The 19,362-nt window shown below is 42.1% G+C and overlaps 1 protein-coding gene across 1 annotated transcript; it reads right to left on the bottom strand.

Annotated features, from left to right (window-relative positions):
- Positions 1-970: 970 nt before the first annotated feature.
- ANXA1 (annexin A1) lies at positions 971-15,232 on the bottom strand. Its single transcript, XM_083703027.1, has 13 exons — positions 15,090-15,232; positions 11,558-11,637; positions 10,236-10,329; positions 8,992-9,086; positions 8,231-8,344; positions 6,564-6,654; positions 5,483-5,562; positions 5,318-5,374; positions 4,167-4,260; positions 3,763-3,858; positions 3,295-3,353; positions 2,236-2,358; positions 971-1,358 (listed from the first exon to the last, which is right to left on the bottom strand). Exons 2-13 carry the CDS (start codon positions 11,621-11,623, stop codon positions 1,299-1,301), a joined length of 1,029 nt encoding a protein of 342 aa, XP_083559153.1. The 5' UTR covers positions 11,624-11,637; positions 15,090-15,232; the 3' UTR covers positions 971-1,298.
- Between the last annotated feature and the right edge of the window lie 4,130 nt (positions 15,233-19,362).

Genomic DNA, 19,362 nt, shown 5'->3' with positions numbered 1-19,362 from the left:
CTATTTGGGCTTTTGACAGCATCTTGTTCCATTGCTCAGCTTACTGAGATTTAAGTGTAAGCCTTTATGTTAATTAGCTGGATAAGTTACTATTTGTTGTTTTCTTGCCTTCTGAGCTATTTTAATCTGTGTAATTATTTGGAGTTTTTCTCTCTTGTAGAGTTTTGTTTTAGTAAAGTCTGTGTATGATTTTATGGAATTTGGTCTGAACCCTTTACTTTTGACCATATTTTTTGGAGCAAATACTCTAAGAGAGACTTTATTTTATCTAAGAGAGATTATTTACTCCATAAAGATGGTATGGCAGAATTTAAGCAAAGTTAAAACATTTGTTGCTTATGCATGACTTCAGGAATTATCTAGCTGTTGGAATGTTTTTCTAGGTGAAAATTTCATTTTCTTAATTTCCTCTGTAAGGAAAGAGGAGAGTAAATCGGTATTGTTGCTTCCTAGGTGAGTTGGCATGGGTTACTGGGCTACCCTTAACAGCCATTGCTCAAGCCAAAATACTGCTTTCTGTATTTGTTGATGAAATATAGCAATTTAGCTTGGAAGAGGATGTAACTCAAGTGGAACAGCTAAGTTGGGATAAGGGATGCATTTGTGGATGTATGTGTGCATGTGTGAAATGAGAATTGTAAAAGCTTCATCCTAGCATTAATATTTTAAATTGTAAGTCCCCCACCCTTGTGTGTTCACTGTATGAATGGGCTCTACTCAGTGACTGTTGCAATGGGGCAACGCTGAGGGCTCCATTCCTGCCTTGGGAGTCTTTGCTTAGTAAAAGCCCAAGGCATAAGCAACTCCGCATGCTTGAGCACCTTGCCAGCACCTGCACCAAGGGGTGGGTGTCCCAGGGGCAGGGCCAGCATCACAGCTCCACTCAACAGCCCTTATGTGGAGCCCTCTTCCCTTGGACTAAATGCTAGAAGGATGCTTAAAGAAAGCACAACAGACCAAAGCCCGACAATGTATGTCACAGGTTAATTTTATTTAGAATGTTACTTAGGCCTGTTCAGGCACTTTCTTTACCTTTTACATTGACTAGGTATGTAAGAGCAAACATAGCTGTTCTTTGGCTTAGGATAAATATTAAAAATGATAATGCCTCAGAAATTAAGAGCAACAAAGAGTATTTTTCCAGGCTACAGTTTTTCAAGGTATCAAGACTGAACAATAGTCTAACTTGGCTATTACTCTAAGCACCTTCATTACGTACACATATATTTAACAGTTGGAGTTTAAAAGGAATGATATCCTCAAGGCAGAGGCTGGAGAGTATCCAAAAGATACGGAGCTCAGTTGTCACCACCACACAAAGCCACCAGAATACTTTCATAATCGCCTTTTGTTTCATCCTACATGTGGAAGAACAAAGAAGAAGAATGTTATGTGACCAAGAAAACAGTCTACTAATGCTAGACATAATATAATGTACAGTAATAAGAAGACCTTTCCTGCTATGCTCACACAAGACCTCCCCCCTCTGACCTCTTCATGTGATGTTTTGGATCCAGAACATCACAAGGAGGCTACATGAGTAGAGGAAGAGCCCTGCTACAAGTGGCCCCTCTTCAACTCATGGAGGACAGCAGGGATGCTGATGGAGGGCTGACCTCAATAATGTGAACAAACAAATGGCTGAAGAGGGCTTGTTTCCATGGGGCTGATGGCAGCTTCACAAAGAGGAAAGTGTCCTGGCTCATCCCGGAGTTCATGGCACTGAACATACATCATTGCTAATGCTGCTCCACTGAAAGCAATGGAGTATTCTCCCAAGTTTGGAGGGGGTGTGGAGATTCTGGAGCTATGTTGAGAGACTGTACTCAAGCTGTGAAAATCCTATTGTAGCCCAGCCAGTAACAGCTAAGAAGGAAGGACTGCTAGGTTTCTTAAACAGGGCTACTCAGAATGCAGTGCATACCTACAAGATGCAGTTGTGTGACATTGAAGGGAGTCTTGCAGCAAAACCCTGTGTGCGTCTATCCAGAAGCAAGTCCCATTGAGTTCAATGGGACTTCTAGATAAATGTGCCTAGATTGCAGCCTTGATGCTACATAATTGTTTGGAAGCCCCGAAAGTAGTTTGTCAACAGGAATAGATAAATATATATACATAAACAAGTCAGGATCTACATTTGCAAGCCAACCTGTCAGAGCTCCAGACCTAACTCTTTAGCCACTCAATCAAGTTTAGTGCTATTTAAGTTTACTGCACTTTTTAAAAATTACATACCAAGATGGCCTGGCAGAGGGATTTGCCATACATTGACTTGTAAAATCCTTTGATCTCATTCATGTCAATCTCAGAACGTGACACCATGATCCTATTCAGAGTTCTGTGGCGTGTTCCAGAACCCTGTTAAAAATAAATGGAAGTAAAGTCACTATATACTGTAGTCTGTTGGCAGAGGAGGCTAAACAAGTAGCTGGTCAGTGCCTGGATGGGTTGCTGCCTGGGAGTCACATATATGCCTCCCAGTGTTCCATGACAGGGTGAAAAGAGGAATATAAATGTAATTAAATAAATAAAACTTTAATATAGGCATTTTGATTGTAGTTGGCTTAGCACTGCTCGCCAGACTTTCCTGGTTCTATCGCTGCAGCTCTTAAAAGGATAAAGGATATTTCATGGGCATTCACTGCAGACAAACAAATGTTCCTGCATATTTATTTTTCAAAATTGTGTTATGAACACATTGTAACATCAGTTTTTAAAGTGAAGGTGCGATAACATTTGCTTCTCTGCAGTGAATAATGTCCTTTGGCCATATCCTTTGAATAAACTACTGGCACCCCACCCGCATCCCCCAAAGCCCCATTTCAGAGCTCCCCACATGCTAGCGCTAAAATTGGGGTGGGAGGGATTCCCCAAATGTTCTCTGGAAGTAGTAGAATTCCACAACAGGCCCAGGATCACCAATAATTTCTCGTTCTCTTTGATAAATTTCAGCTCAACTAGGACTAGAGCCACAGCTGTTCCAGACATTGTCAACTTGATTCACATGTCAGAAGCTGGGAGGGGGACTATTTTGATCAATATTCTCAGGGTGCGGGGATACATCACAAATGTATTTTGTGTACACACACACACACACACACACACACACAAACACACATTACTTGCCTAAGTAATATATTATATTATATTGGGCCGGTCCTATTGGGAATGCTCCACTGATTAAATTACCCCCTTCATCATAAAGAGGGCCAGACCTTGGGTTTCCTTGCCTAGGGACTCTGATTTTAGCCTACCCCTTTAGAACAAGAGTTCTGCCACTAAAGTATATTTTACCTTCATTGCCAAGTGGAGCTTTTCCGCAAAGAAAGCTGGCTTGCTTGTGGCACATTTCACTGGAAATCAAACAGAACTGTGATTATTTATGACAGCAAAATAACAGAAACAAGATATGAGGGAAAGAACAGACACAGATTGTGAAGACTTCAAACTCATTGGGCTTTAGTCACCATTGGGAGTTAATTAAACACAAATTGCAAGCCTTGGGTGCCTTGACAGAAAGGTGATACGTAAATGCAAATAAATAATAATAGTCTCCGCACACCTACACCCACTGCATCCTCCATGAAATTTTTTAGGCAAGTAATGTGAATTTCACAAATTACTATATACAGTCAGGCTGAGCTCAGTTGGACTTACTTCTGAGTAGACAGGATCACACTATTGTTCACCTAATAATACTTTTTATATAAGGGGGGACAGAACTAAGAAACAGCATTTTAACTATGGAATAGGGTCACATACCAATTGCTGTCAGGCAATTCTCAATGTCTCCCTTCAGCTCCAGGTCCAAAGCCTTGTTCATGTCATGCTTGCTGTACTTGGTGTATTTCTGGAAAACTGAAAACAAAGGTGTGAGGGGAAATGTAAGGCTGTGCTTGCCATGAGATATGCAATTTTCATGCATGTTCTGTGAATGCTGACAGCGCAATGTCCTATGTTACTCTTTCAAAACAGCTTTTGTTACTTTAGAAGCAGCCAACTGGAGTGTAGAAATGCAGACTTATTAACAAAGCTGTGGGGGCTCCTCTGTTTATCCTTAAGCGGTCACTATTTTGCACTTTGCTGTTATGTTTTGTTCTCGCAGAACACCAAAGTGGCTGAAGCAATTCTTGACTGAATACAGGATTAAATGGCTTTCTACCTACCTCTTCGGAGGTGTGGCATGCTTCTTGTAGTGAGGATCTTAATGAAAGCATCAATATCAGTCCCCTTTCTTCTTTCTCCAGCCTCATACAAGGCCTGTGGGAATAAATTAGACTATGTAGTGTGGGAGTCCAAAATATTGTGTATAATCCGATTCAGTCAAAAGCAAACAACTGCACAGCAGAATTCAACCTGCAGGTCAAATGATTTTCTGTCCATTCTGTAAATTGACAGTACCTTAGAATTCCTGCAGTTAAGTGAACCACAGAATCACATATACACTATGGCTGAGAGCTGGTGGAATGGAAGGAGTTGCTTATTTCCTTGCTGACCATTTCCCCACTCATATAACACTCTCTCTCTCTCTCTCTCTCTCTCTCTCTCACACACACACACACACACACACACACACACACCCTTACGCTTGTTTGCACCTAATGCTAAGCCAAACCATGCTGTGCCCAAGTAGAAACTTATGGCATGTGGCCTAGAACAATCTTCTCCCCCCCCCCCAATGAATGAACTCCTGGGGCACAAAGGCTACACAGAAGGGAAGAGACCCAGGCCTGCCTCACATCAGATCACCGCAGGCCCATGCCTCAGTCAGGCCCAGCCCTGCCTTTCCTCCAAGACTTGGGGGAGGACTGTTTAATGGGGGGGGTGTCATGTGGAACCTAGTTCTTTCCGTTACATTCTAGGGTTGCCATAATTCCAGAATTTCCTGGACATTGCCAGGATTCGGCTGTCAGAAACAGTGTCCGGGTGGAAATTGCTTTAATGTCCAGGAAAATCCAGACATAGCGCAACCCATGTTGGAAGTGTAGATTTTTGTGAACTCCCTTAAGAATAGCTCAAAAACATTTTTATTTTTGAGATCTTGCAAAACTAAAAAAATCAACAACTTTTGTGTCCAGATTTTCACCTTTTGAAATATGTCTACGTTAGAACCATCTCTTTGTGAGTCCTGAGATTTTATTAATGAAAAATTAATAAATTATTTGGTGCTTTGAGGGGAGTGGCTGGATAGATGACAGAGCTCTGGCACTATGAAATAGATCTGGTGCTCTTATTAGTCCTTGGCAAGAGGGAAAAGCTTGTGCTTCTGTGGGCATGGAGGGGAGGACATTCAGAATAGACACAAGCCTGCTCTTACCCGGGCATCATTATCGGCCAGCTCTTCATTCACATGAGGGTTTTCATCACGGTCACCCTGCAAAAGATCAAGTTCACCTGTTACCACTTTGCAGACTATAATCCTGGCTTACTACCAGCAAACAAACATTAACTTCTAGTTCTCAAAAAATCAAATTGTGCATACCTTTGCTAGGGCAACCAAAGCCTTCTGGAAGGCTCCAGATGTATCTGAGACAATGTCTTTGGTAAGATCCCTCTTATAAGCTGCAAAAAGTACAAAGCAATTAAAATAAACCTTTGAAATCCATTTTTAACAACAAAATATTCATTGTGGTGAGATAACTCTCTCATTCCATAGTTAACTGACTGATGTTTTACACCCAATGACAGATTTCCATTGGAAATCATATAGCACAATCCTATGCATGCTTGCTTAGACACATGTCTCACTTTGTCCAGTGGTGGAGCAGAGCCTAGGAGCCCCCACCCCTGGCACTGCTAAACTTACCATGGCAGTGAGGTCATTTTTGAATGAGCCAATTCAAAACTCCCACGAGCACAACACCTGCATAGCCAGTAAGTCAGGAGGGCAGCCCTACAGCTCCCTCCACCACATGAGCATAGAATCGCAGCCTCAATGTGTTTTTATTTCTGTCTTGTTGCAAAGAGGACCTGCAAATGATGTGTGAAGAGTCCCAGTGCTTCCTTCATTTGAGAGACTGGAGGGGGGGGGGCAAGAAGAAGAAAGGGACGGGGGGGGGGGAATAGGTGTGATTTGCCTACATGATTCTTCTAACAAGGCATTTGAAAGGTAATATCACCAATTACAGAAGCAGATGCATACCCAGACATTATTTTCTTGTTGAGGTGGCATAATTTTCACACACATTTTTATAGAGTTAGTGGAACATTATCCATGTAGACAAACATTTGCAGCTTCAATGTTCAATGGCTGTTCAATGGCTTTGCCTCACAGTTTAAAACTGAAGGGTTGAGTGGGGAGAGAGAGTTCCGCATATAGTCTAGTTCCCTACAAGCCATGATCACAGTGGATGGAACACTGGATTGTTAGATTGCTGTCTGTGTTCCAAGAATGGCACAAGGCCAGATACATGCATTGCTCTTAGTTCTATACCCTGAACAAAATGCAAGAAGTTGATTTTTCTATCTTAAGATACATTGACAAAGAAAGCAGCTCCGAGCATTTTATTCTCCCCCTTGCATAGCATTTTATATTAAACAGACAAACCCAAACACTAAGTTACCTTCATTATATGCTCTGGTGTCTTCCTTGATTTCTCTGTTGTTCCTTGATGCCATAATCTCGATTAAAATGTCTTCATCAGTTCCAAGACCCTGTATGGAAGTAAGTCAATAATATGTATTCCTCTAAAATGACTTTAATCTAAAAAGTGCATAAAGGACCCAGAACAACAAAGGAACAGGTGGTATATCCAGTCAAAATCACAGCCATGTCATGCATTCACAAAATGAGAGTTTATCTTCAACCTTGGATGCCCATATGTTGCTGGGCTACATCTCTCGTGATCCCCAGCCAGCTTAGCCAATGGTCAGGGATGGTGGAAATTTGAGTTCAATGTCATCTGGCGACCCAAAGTCCATGGGAGCTAATATATAATATCTGGAAGACTGCTGCCTTTCCTATAATCCCTCTCAGGCAGTAGGATTGGCAGAGAGGGGGCCTCTTCAAAGTTTGTGGGGCTGGCCCAAAATAGAACATTCTTTGTGGTAGACCCTAAGCTATTTAATCCACCACCCCAGACATCAGTCTGGCGCCTTCATTCTGTAGTTTCCATACCCTGAACTTGGGTACTGGCGATGCATACACATGGGCATGTATATGTACATGTATACAGTTGGACCTTTCTCAAACAGAATGCATTCCAGGAGTCCATTCGACTCCCGGAACCATTCAAAAACCAAGGCACAGCTTCCGATTGGCTGCAGGAGTGTCCTGCAGCCAATTGGAAGCCGCGCCGGATGTTCAGCTTCCAAAAATCGTTCAAAAACCAGAACAGTCACTTCTGGTTTTTGATGTTTGGGAGCTGAAACATACGAGTTCCAATGTGTTCAGCAACCAAGCTATGACATATAGCAGTGCTTTTTTTTCTTGAAAAAAATGTTTAGGGGTACTCTCATTTTCCTACTCATATTGAAATTCTGCTCCTCAATGAGGCCAAACTTAGATTCACAGAGTGTTTAGGGATATGCGTACCCCTGCGCACTGGCGGAGGAACGGGAGTGCGGAGGGAGCGGACCACCCTTGGTACCACTATTCCACTAGGGTGCCATCGCGACAGCCCCCCAGACATGCACTGTGCACCCCCACACACCCCAGGCATCACACCCTCACAAGCGGTGCATCATGCCCCCAGAATGCGCGTCACACCCTCACGGGCGGTGTACCACGCCCTGGGATGGGCAGTGTGACATGCCCCCAGGATGCGCACCATGCCCCCTCCTGCTCTCCGCCCCCAGTAGCGGAGCATTCAGCTTTGCCACTGCTCCTGCGTCCCCCAGAAAAAGCACTGTATGTAAGGTAAAGGTAAAAGGTATACATTTAGGACCCACCCTGTTCTCTTGACTGTAATTTGTTCTAACTGATTTTACTATTGTATTTATAAACTATTGTAAATCACCCTGGAATCTCATGGTGAAGGGTTGGGCAACAACCAAAGAGACCAGAAAGACGAAATGGTCAGCCACAATCTACCTATGCAGTTTACACAACAATATTTCTGCCTGTTACTGACCTGTACGTGAGTGGAGCCAATGAACTTCTTGGCCCTGCTCCACTCTCACACTTGAGGTTATACACATTTATTAGATTTGTTTTTGACTCAAGAATGCTGAAGACCAGCTCTTGCTTGGGTACAAGACCCAGCTTATCCCAGTCAGCAGAGAGACCTACCTTCATGGCGTACCTGAGCTCATCAGCATCAAACTGGGCTGGAGTCTTCAGCAAACCCAGGACAACATCTTCTAGTTGGCTTTTAAGTGCTTTTTTCAAAGCATCTTCCAGGGGCTGTAACCGAAAGCAACATCAGTGTAAACTACCCATTTAAAGAGTTATTGGGATTATAAAATAAATATCTAATCTACTTCCCCCCTTTGAGAACAATTCCCTCTCTGCCAAGAAGAATATTGTTCAAGCGTCAAACACTCCATATACTTGTGTCTATTAAACTTGTAATGCCATCTTAAACAGGCTCATTGCCATGTACAGAAACCTCACACATTCAGGAAAAGCCTTTTTTTCCACTTGAAATTGGCCATAGCTTCCTCTCTATACCCCATTCTCACGGGTGCTGATGGAATCTGCCTTCAGTTGTTCCTGATTCATTTATCATTCATTTATGGTAACAAATGGCATGGCGTTATCCCTTTCAGATATTTTTTTATTTTTAAAAAACACAAATTAAAGAAGCCAAGGAAAGGCTCTCCATTCAAATCAGAACCATGGTGCGGGGGGGGGGGGGAGATATCCCTCCCCCATGCCAAATCTGGGACACATTGACATCCACCTCTTCAAACCTATATTCTAACAACCAAAAATCATGAGGATTTTAAAATGTCGCTTCCTTTTTCTAAAATGATGCATCATGATCTTCAAAATGCAAACATGTATATACAAGATAGTTCTTCAAGGTGATCCTTTATTAGCAGCTGTACCTTTCCCTTTAACTGCTGGTAGGCAGCTTTGATCTGCTGGCGTTGGGCATTGTTTCGCTTGGTCAAAATATCAATGATGGTTGCTTCATCAACTCCTGAAATGCAAAGAAGAAGTATTTGTAAGCCATACAACTGTGTGCAGATCATTTTTCCTAATTATAATACTGAGAGACAAATAAAGTTTCAGCCATAACTGGCCCATGTCATTTTTTTCATGAACATTTTCACTACTCATTCTTAATCCATTCACTTATGTTTTGTCCTTACTTGCCCTGCATTTTATAATCATGCTGCTATATCTTATGTCCTATGCAGAGCTGTGAAATCAATCCCTTCACAACACTTCATCGGGTGGCGTCAAGCAAAAGAGGAAGAAGCAGCAGCCAGGAGAAAATAATGACAGATTTTTAAAAGAATGTTTACAGACTATTTAAAGGGGAGAATTCTTCATTAAGGTTAGTAAAAAATGATATTTGAGTGTAGGGAAGCCATTTGTGGAAGGGGGTTCCACTGAAAATTATTGAAATAGGGAGGAGGCAGAATGGATATATATTGGGATTTTTATAACTTTGTATTTGTAAAACCAAATAAAAATGATTTTAAAAAAGTTTTTTCACAGAAACCTCTCCTGAGAAATGTTGGCTTGATCAGCTGTTACTTTCTTCATCCTAACAACAATCAGCAGAGAAAGGAGGAGACTGGAAAAAATAGGAAGTCAAACCCATTGATTTATTCAGCAATTTTGGTGTAAGATGAAACAATATTTAAACTTAATGCACACTTTTGCCAAAATTGGGTAGGCCATTTTGCTGAATATTCTCCAGGTGAAGACTGAAATTATCCAACAACTCAGATTGGGATTAGGAAAATTTGGGGGGTTTTAACTGCAAGAAAGAAATCAACTCAGCCCTAATTTTCTACCCAACTAAGATTTCTAATTTTGACTAAACTTTGGAACTGGAGACTATCCAGCCTGAGGCTGAAGTTTGTAGGAAAAACCTCACACATACCAGCCAGATAAAGGAGGATCATTGAATCCCATGAACCATGATGGACATACCAGAACAATTTAGAAGACTGGGGTAACAAATTGGATGAAAAATCAGTTTCCATTGACAAACTTGGAAAAAGGACTGGTGATCTAATCTGGTCTTCAAAATAGTAGTCCTCACTATATTAGGGACATGTCAATGGAGGACAGTTTCAAACTGCTTCCACATGATTGATGAACAGGCCCATCTTACCTTTAGCTGTTATGGCCTTATCCAGGGCAGCAGCATCAGCAGATGGATTGAAGCTAGGATAAGCATGAACTGCAGAGCCACTTTTAGTGTTTTTCTAAATGAAGCAAAAGGACTGAATGAGAAACTTACATTTGCTTTAATTTTCTATCCTCTGAGGTTCAGGATGAATTGCATTTAGAACCAGGTAATTGGAGTATAAATTACCAAAAGATGCAAAATAATATATATATATATTATTTTGCATATATATATATTATTTTGCGCATATATATATATATATATATATATATATAAAATTTTCCATTAATATGTCAATGGAATAACTGTAGCATGCTATATATATATATATATATATATATATATATATATATATATGGCATGCTACAGTTATTCCATTGACATATTGCCCCTACATTTTCAATGACAATTAAGGCTTGGATCTAAGGGACAATTATGAGTACCAAGGATAGCATTAATTCCATATTAACTAGAGTTGCCACATGTCTGGACATATACTGAATACTGCTGTCTCTAGCAGTGTCTGGGCGGAAATCGGTGAAATGTCCCGGAAAATCCAGGTGTATGGCAGCCCATGTTGCCTGTTGCTTTTTAATTTTCCATTAAAAAGAAGTTCAAAAATGGCCTGGGGAAAGGGACCTGAAACTTAGACCCTGCTCTACAACGGAAGGCTCCCTGTGTAATGTAGAAGCATGATCATGTACAAAGAACCTACATGCACAGAACAACCTTTTCCCTTCAGATGTCTTCTCTCTTCCCATGCTTAGAAGGTGGCAAATAGGGAGATGACAAAGGGGGTGTGGCCAACAAGCAATGGACAGCGCATGAAAGGGCTCTTCTTAAGCAGCAATAGTGCTTGTTAATAACACTGGGGCTCTTATAGGAAGACACTTTGACATGCCACACCCATCTTCTGAAATCTATTTGTGTTGACACCCTAATACGAAGTCATTCTCTGACTATGAAAGAAAATCCTCCCACAGGCCAAAAGGTATCACCCACACAAAGAGGGATGTATTTGCAAACTTAGGGAAACCCCAAGGTCTGCAAAAGTATAAAATATATTTAAGGAAAAACACCCCAATGAAGACTGAGCATTGTTTAGTGGGTATAGACCAATGGCTGCCTGATGCTGGCAGTGGGAGTGGGGATAATGCATTCTGGAAAATGGTACAGGTGGCTGGCTGGCAGGAATCCTGAACAGCAGCATATTCCACATTGGAACATTTTGTTGCAGACCCTGTGTGATTAACTCTGTCTTCTACTTTTCTTTTTTTATGCACATATTGTTTGAAAAATCTTACCACGTATTGTGGTTCATCATTTTCAATAAACCAGGCCTGTTTCAGAAACTCTTGCACAAAAGCCATGTTGTTTCAAGGTTCTGCAGGGAGAAAGCAAGGATTATAATGAAATGTTACAGCAGTCTCTTTTCATGTTTTCTAAGGTCAATAATCATCTATATTGTCAGGGCTTTCTGAAAGCCACAAAAAGAGATTAATGTTTCCCACCAGCCCTCTGAAGCAAATGAGACTATGACATTCTCAGTCTATACTGGGAGGAGGGTGACTAGGTCAAAAAGATCACATATGCGTCTCACATGCTGATTTTAGCATTGGCACAAAGAGATAGGTGGAGGGGTCAAATTCTGTTTCTCTCAATTTCTCATTTTTCCAATCTTAAATTCAGTTCTCAGTTTAGAAAATTCATTAGCATTTGGGTGAGAATTTCTCCTAATGTTACATTTTTTGGCGTGATATTTTGCCCAATATACACATTTTTGCAAAACAATTTTTTGTAGTATGGTGCATGTTATGTATTTTATTTTTACTAATGTATACATTTATATGCACAGTTTACTCCAGTACATGCAATTTTGTACACATCACGCAGCTAAGAACTACATTGCAAAATTCAGAGTGATGCGGGTTTGGAAGGATGGCTGTGTTTTAGTTCACTGAATTTTGTATGATTGCCTTTAAATACAAACTGAATTGAATTTCTCCCCCATCCCTTCTTGGCAGTGCTACTTCCATAGAGGAAGTGGCCAGCCCAAACACAGCATATGAGTCACACAGCACTTCTAAGATGAAGTGAGAGAGGCAGAAGGAAACCAGGGGTTCACTAAAAGAGACCCATGGGCCGCCAGAAGGCCATCCCCAAGCTGGACCTTCATTAGGGACACAAACAAGGCATATTCAGAGAAGGCCCATTGAAATCAATGGGCAAAAGTTAGTTATAACCACCGTTAGTCCATTGCTTTAATTAGGTATAGTCCTGGCATGATTTAATCAGATACAACCCATAGTATATTCTTATTTCTTACACATATACACCATATCACTAGAGTTTGGGGAGGCAATAATAGGGTAGTAAAACAATCCTCAGCTTCATGCAACAGAGGAGGAACTCAGGCTCAGAAGCACCTACTCAAAACCACCAAGTTGGGCTGAGATAAGATTTGAGAGGTTAAGAATTCAAGATTCAATACTTTTAATCTTCTTGGTTCAATCACAATTCCATTCAGATATTATTTCAGCCAAGTCCTTCTTTTAGTGTTACTTATTTATTTTGGTACTTTGTGAAAGACTAATTTCCCATTGAATTCCAAAAATAGGACAGCTAGAAAGTTTGTCACCAGTGGCCTACTTGAAGGGCATTCCAGTGATGCAAAGTTTGCCGGAAGTAAGTAGGATGTATCCAGGGACTGGCCACAAAGGTACCACCAAATAACCTTTTATATCTCATCTCTGTGGTGGTTTTCACACGACAGTTTATTCCATTTCCCCAGTCCCCTAAGTGTTAATCTCCATGTTATGTTCCACAAGACCACAGGAGTCAACTCCTTGGGGCCGAGGAGGCCTCCCCCCCCCCACAAGGTTAATGGGCATTGCCCTGTACCAAACAAAGAAGAGGGACTAACTAAATTGATGGACTATGCCAAAATGGCAAAATCGGTGGGTGTAATAAGAAACCAAGAGGAAAACAAAATATTAAAAAGTGGGGAACATCTGAAAAATTCTGACACACAAGCAAGTTCATTAGTAGGGTTAACTTAAATCAAGTAGTTAAAATTATCATTAAGAGAAAAGGAATAATAACTTAAAATGGAGTAAAGTGGAAAATGCAGTGTTAAAATTTTAAATTAGAAAAGAAACCACAAAAGTGGGAGAGGGAAGTCATATATATAATTGTACTGGATGTATGTGTTTGCAAGGTGTGTACTTGTAAACTTTTGAAAACTGAAAATAAAAACATATGTTAAAAGTTAATGAGCATTGCCATTCAAATGGTGTGCATGTGTCACATCTTGCTAGGCACTCCCAATATTTTATTCAAGTTGCCACCCCTGCAGAACACATACAGTAAAGGCCACTTCTGGAAATCTAGTGGAATATGGTGGAAGCTCAGCACTTATTTCCATGTTAATCCATTTCCATGTTAATCCATTTGCAAGCCCATTAACCCAGAAAACTGTGAGAATAAAGTGGAGCTAGACAATGTACCACCAGTATATAGGTCTTTCCTGCTATTTTCATGAGTGAATCAGAGAGGAATCACTGGTGAAATTTAGCTCAACCTGCTGGTATATCAGTCAAAAAGCCATGTCTCCATAGTACTGCCATGTGAAAGGAGTGTTAGAAAATGGAACTGAAGTGCTAGCAATCAGGAAAACTAATGCAGTGCTCTGCATGTCTGGCTGCCCCTGTGCCACCAGCCAGGCCGGACGTTGCTCTGGATGCTTTGCAGTTTATACAAGACAGCTGCCCTCAATGCAGGGCTGGCGAACACACAAATCCAGCTAGTTAGATGTATAAAACCAAGAGTTCCAAAGCCATGTTTTGGGGATCATTGCAAAAAACCAGAGTTCACATGTAATACTTGCATAACAAGAGGAATAATCCTGTGTCTACAAAAATGTAACCTGATACAAAGGCTTAAGTATATTTCAAAGAGCTTCTTTTGCAACATTCCAACATGTTTACTAAGAAATAAATCATATGATGTTTAATGCCACTTTATCAAAAGTAGGCATACACCAGATCAAGTATATCAAAGTACTCTCACAAGGACACAGCTATTTTTGGCATTTCATGTCCCATAGGCAATCGCCCCTCGTGTCCAGAATGCATCAAAATCTTGAAAAACTTGTCCCTTGACTCAAAAGAACTACCAAGCAGAAAGAAACAGCCCCACCCGCTTTTGAAAGGAGTTGTGGAAAGTATGAATAGACTAGGGGTGAGATTCTGCAGCTCTTACTCATACATACACCCTCAGGAGGAGCCGTCTGCAATTTTAAAAAAGGAAGGAGACTAATTACTGGCTCCCCTGCCTTCTTTCTTGAAGGAGAGCTCACATTTTAATTTCATACCTAGTTAATGTTTGCAAGAAGTGACAACTTGGCTGTTATTAAAACAGTTAAGCAACGTCATAACCACAGGGTGCATGTTTTTCAAAAAAAGTTTCCATACAAGGAAGTCACATTTCCCCCCTCTTAACTCACTCTTTGGTGGTTAAAAATAATTCAGTTTTCCATGGTCACACACATCCACACAAAAGCCAGTCCTAAAAGAGCTAGTTTTAGACAAACTAAAAAAATAAACCTGCACTGGCAGCTTTAGAAGTATTGCTGCTTTTTCACAATCCCCCCCCCCCCCGAAAAAAATACAGCAAGCAAACAACTTTTTAAAATGGACTACAGCCTTGTTCCTAAGCACATTTGGTTGAAAATAAGTACGTAATACCTGGAAGTAAATTTGCACAGGATGTCAGCCCATAAGTTACACATTTCTACAACTAACAAGCAGTAAAGAGCAAGGAATGAAGAAGCCATACCTTTCGATTCCCAGACTCAGAAAGACTCTTTTTTGCTCTGGAAAACTACAGACTGGAAGAATCAGGCTGCCGACTTGTGGTTTTTATAAAGCTACCAGGAAGCCACACCTAGCAACCAATGCTTACTTCTACAACTCAAATGATTGGTTGCTTGGTGGGGGAAGGCTAAGAATCTAGGCAAAACTCACACCCAAACATTTTGGAAACAAACTGTCCACTGCAGTGAAGAAACAGATCAGTGAGCTAATGCTGAAACTGCTAGAACCAGATGAATAACTGAGATGGCTGAATCCTGAGACATTGAAGTCAATGGTATTAACAATTAAGCTGCAAATTAGACACTCTTAACTGTTCAAAAATTAACAGATTACTCAAACTGGTAACCCGTTTAGGATTGCCATGTCAAAGTCAGTTTCTTTTTTGTACTGTTAAAAGCAGTTTCTTTGTAGACTGCCATTACTCTCATGGTTCATATACCCAAATAAGCACAGAAATATGCCATATGGAGGCACACTCTGCCATAGGCTGGTTCACACCATCCTGTTCCAGGATGGACCTGCACTGTACATAAGTGGCTGCTACATGCATGGCTGGCTCAAGGCATCCACCCATTATGATTTTCATACATGAAGAAGGATATTGATGATTGGTAAGCCACCACCAAGTGCTTCATTCAGCCCTTCCTCTGGAAAAGATCCAGCCAGTGTGGGTTGTGAGCACAGGCATAGAGTCAAATGCAAACAAGTGAGATGCTAGACACCTGAATGAATAGACTGGACAGATTAATGGGTATGGGAGAAACATTTTTACTAGAATGACTTTTCTTTAAATAATCCCCTCTCTAGATCATCAGCAAGAATGATCCATATGTTTGATGTTACTGAGGAAATCAGCTGATGGACAGGAGGGCAGGGAACAAGGTGGCACAGCAGGAATTTAATCCTTATTTATCAGCTGAGCAGGATTAAAGCCCTGTGCTAAAGCACCCTTTGAAGCAGTTTGCTCACTTGCTTGAACTGGTCAACAATGGCCACTCATCGGTGGGCAAGGTTCGCGACCTAGCACCAGCCCGGCCATCCTCTTGAAGGCACACCACTCCACTGGCTGTTGCTCTGCTCCCTTGGTCACAGCGATGCTTGCTGGGGTTCCTGCCAAACCCAAAATTCAAATTTGACCTATCCACGGCGGTTTCAGGGGCGGGGCAAGAGGAGTGGACTGTGTTGGAGCAGGCTTCACTCCGGTCCGCTCCTAAAGTGGGAAAGAGGGCCAGAGCTGATGCCAGAAGAGCAGTCGGCCCCCAGAGCCCACCCAGCCCTCCCTCTAATTTTATCCTTCTTTACAGGCTAACCTTTCTCCTTTCCAGGTCCATGGGCGTTACTACAGTCGGACGATGGTTGCTGTTTTTCTCAGAGCCAGGAAGGAATTTCCCCTGCTCTGCAGGTTTTGCCTTTCCTGTAGCATTTGTCACAACTTTGGCAATTTAAGGCCTTGGGTGGAATCCATTAGTCTAACAATCAAAGAAGGGGTGGTGTGGTGACTCACCCCTTTTGTGGTGGCGATATTGGGATTCCCCATTAGAGGGGTTCTGAAGGGAGTCTCTGACCACAAGCACACAGCAGTGGGCTATAGAACTCCCCTCAGCAATGTGGAAGGGGGCCAGCTGTGTAAATGCATGTTTTGCAATGTCCCCATATTCCCAGTTGACCCTGTCTTGCCTCAGAGCCCCAGTAAGGGGTGAGAGGAATACACGCTCAATGCCTAAGCCAGGCATGGACAAACCTGGCCCTCCAGCTGTTTTGGGACAATTCCCACCATCCCTGACCACTTGTCCTAATAGCTAGGGATGATAGGACTCAAAACAGCTGGAGGGCCAAGTTTGGCCATGCCTGGCCGAAGTCAAGGTTTCCTACATCTGAAATGTAATAAAGTTGTGGTCATTTTAATCCCAAATATGTTGTCATGTCTACTCCTTGATCCTGAGGTATGGCTCCGGGGGGGGGGGGGGGGCTATGCCTGGTCACGCAATTACATCATTGGCAATGGAATAGCTTTTGCTGTGTATATTACCTGAATTATTTGAAGTCTTTCTTCAGCTTTCTGTACTGGATATATAAAAGTACTTTCAGGTGTTTACACATTTCAGGCTGTGGTGAATCCATGTACAGTGGTACCTCAGGTAACATATGCTTCAGGTTACATACGCTTCAGGTTACAGACTCCACTAACCCAGAAATAGTGCTTCAGGTTAAGAACTTTGCTTCAGGATGAGAACAGAAATCATGCTCCGGCGGTGCAGCAGCAGCGGGAGGCCCCATTAGCTAAAGTGGTGCTTCAGGTTAAGAACAGTTTCAGGTTAAGAACGGACCTCCAGAACGAATTAAGTACTTAACCCGAGGTACCACTGTACTCAATAATTGTTGCATCAGCCCCAGCCAGCACAGCTTGTTCAAAACATCTGGAGGGCACCAGATGGGCCAAGACTGCTCTAGTGATATCCCTCTGCTACTATTTCACCTCCTGTGAATAGGGCAACACAATTCGGGGAGGACATTTGGGCTCAACAGTTTACCTAGTCCCCTACCTCTCCACTTGATGTGATGTGCTAGGGTAGCCCATTTCAGTAGAAGGGCTGGGTCCCAAAATACAGGAGTATGTACAGAGTATCGTTTCCACACACTGAACAGCTGCAGTCTCCCCATCCGCTGTTTTCTGCCCACACCCAGGGAGAATCCAGGATCAGTTTGCTATGCACTCTAGCCCAAGTTGAGCCAACACCCACTTCTAGTTTCTCCACCCTATTCACAGGTGTTGAAATTGCTGGGCTTAATGTAGCAATTTTAAGGGGTATGCAAGCAATAATGCTCTCTTGACAGCATCTCTCCTCTTGGGGGCTGTTATTTCTCCTCAGGTGTTGCCTCAGATCAACACCTGCTAGTGAAATGTTATATTCAGTCCTGCAGTCACTCTCTGCCATACCAATCTGCCATACCAATCAACATATCCACCTTGACTCGGTTTAAGCTATTGAGGGTGACCAAGCTATTGAGGGTGTGCATCAAAGTCTCCCTTTAATTCAGGGCTGGGGAACCTTTTAGGCTCCATGGGCCAGATCCTTATCAGGAGCTGCTTCTCAGGCCTAATTTGACAGCTGGGTGGGGCTGCCCAACTGTCAAAATCCCTTGTGCTCCAATGTCAAAGGCTTAAGGGGAAGTGGGAAGAGACCTGCAATGCCCTTTTCAAGTCTCCTTCCACTTCCCTTTTATGTCTTGGACACTAGAGACTTCAAGAGGGAGGGGGAAAACTTGCAAAAGGCTTTAAGACAACCACCATGCTCCCAGTTGCCCCATGCTCCTGTTTGCAGGGCCGCAGCCTGGAAGGGGGCAGTTGATGCACACACACACACACGAGAACTAACTCACCTCACTCAAAATGGAGGGGGACAAGACTTTTAGTTTGTGACATATCAGCTTCTAGTTAAGAAGAGCTTGGTGGCGGTTGATTTTTTAAAAACTGATCACAGCTGCACCCCTCAAAAGAGTTAAGTCTCCAGATGCTGTCTCCTTTATCTGCCCAACCCTGCTCCTGGGAGGGTTTTTAAAAATCCATATCTTATCTGCTAAAGACCACAATCCTATACACACTTAACTGGGGAAGTAAGTGCTATTGAGCACAGTGGAGCTTACAATTAAATTAGCATAGATTTGTGCTGCAGGTGATCCTGAAGAAAACCTACCTGGAAGATCAGTTCCACCCATACTAACCAAACTGGTAGCTGCATTCATTGGGGAGGCTCTGTTAGAAATTCTGTCCCCACTTGTAGATTTGAGATGTGGCGGCATAGGGTTGGCTGAATATGAATTTTCACTGGTTCTGTACTATTTTACTTGGATTGTTGTTTAATGCTTTCAGAATGTAGATGTGATTGTATTATGTTGTTGTTGTTGTTGTTGTTGTTGCATTGTTTCTGTGAAGGGCGGGCAACAAATATAGAATAAGACTAAGAATAAGAATAAGAAATCAGAGCAAGTTTCCACTCTGCTTAGAACAATCTGCATATCTTTAGCCTGGGCCTGACAAGGAGCAGCATCTGTGACTCAGAGGCACTCCCCCGCGGCCTCTCCTTCCTTCTGGGGGAATAAGAAACTGCTTTCTTTGGTCTGCTACACATTCCAGCATTCCTTTTGCCAGCTCATCTTTGCAGCCCATCAGACTCTTGCTATTGCCAGGCTTAGTGTCTACGTAGCTCATTTCTTATGCTGAGATCTAGGAGTCC

Source organism: Podarcis gaigeae, assembly GCF_964106915.1.
Source record: "Podarcis gaigeae genome assembly, chromosome: 11".
NCBI classification, from domain to species: Eukaryota; Metazoa; Chordata; class Lepidosauria; order Squamata; family Lacertidae; genus Podarcis; species Podarcis gaigeae.
The sequence above is the reverse complement of the archived record's forward strand: the minus strand, read 5'-3'. Positions and strand labels throughout refer to the sequence as shown.

Excerpts from the sequence above, each read along its gene's own strand:
- ANXA1 (XM_083703027.1), bottom strand. The coding sequence starts at position 11,623 with ATGGCTTTTGTGCAAGAGTTTCTGAAACAGGCCTGGTTTATTGAAAAT. Across the intron at positions 10,330-11,557 it reads ATGATGAACCACAATACGTG|AAAAACACTAAAAGTGGCTC; the intron begins GTAAGATTTTTC and ends TGCTTCATTTAG. Across the intron at positions 5,375-5,482 it reads CTTTGGTTGCCCTAGCAAAG|GGTGACCGTGATGAAAACCC; the intron begins GTATGCACAATT and ends GATCTTTTGCAG.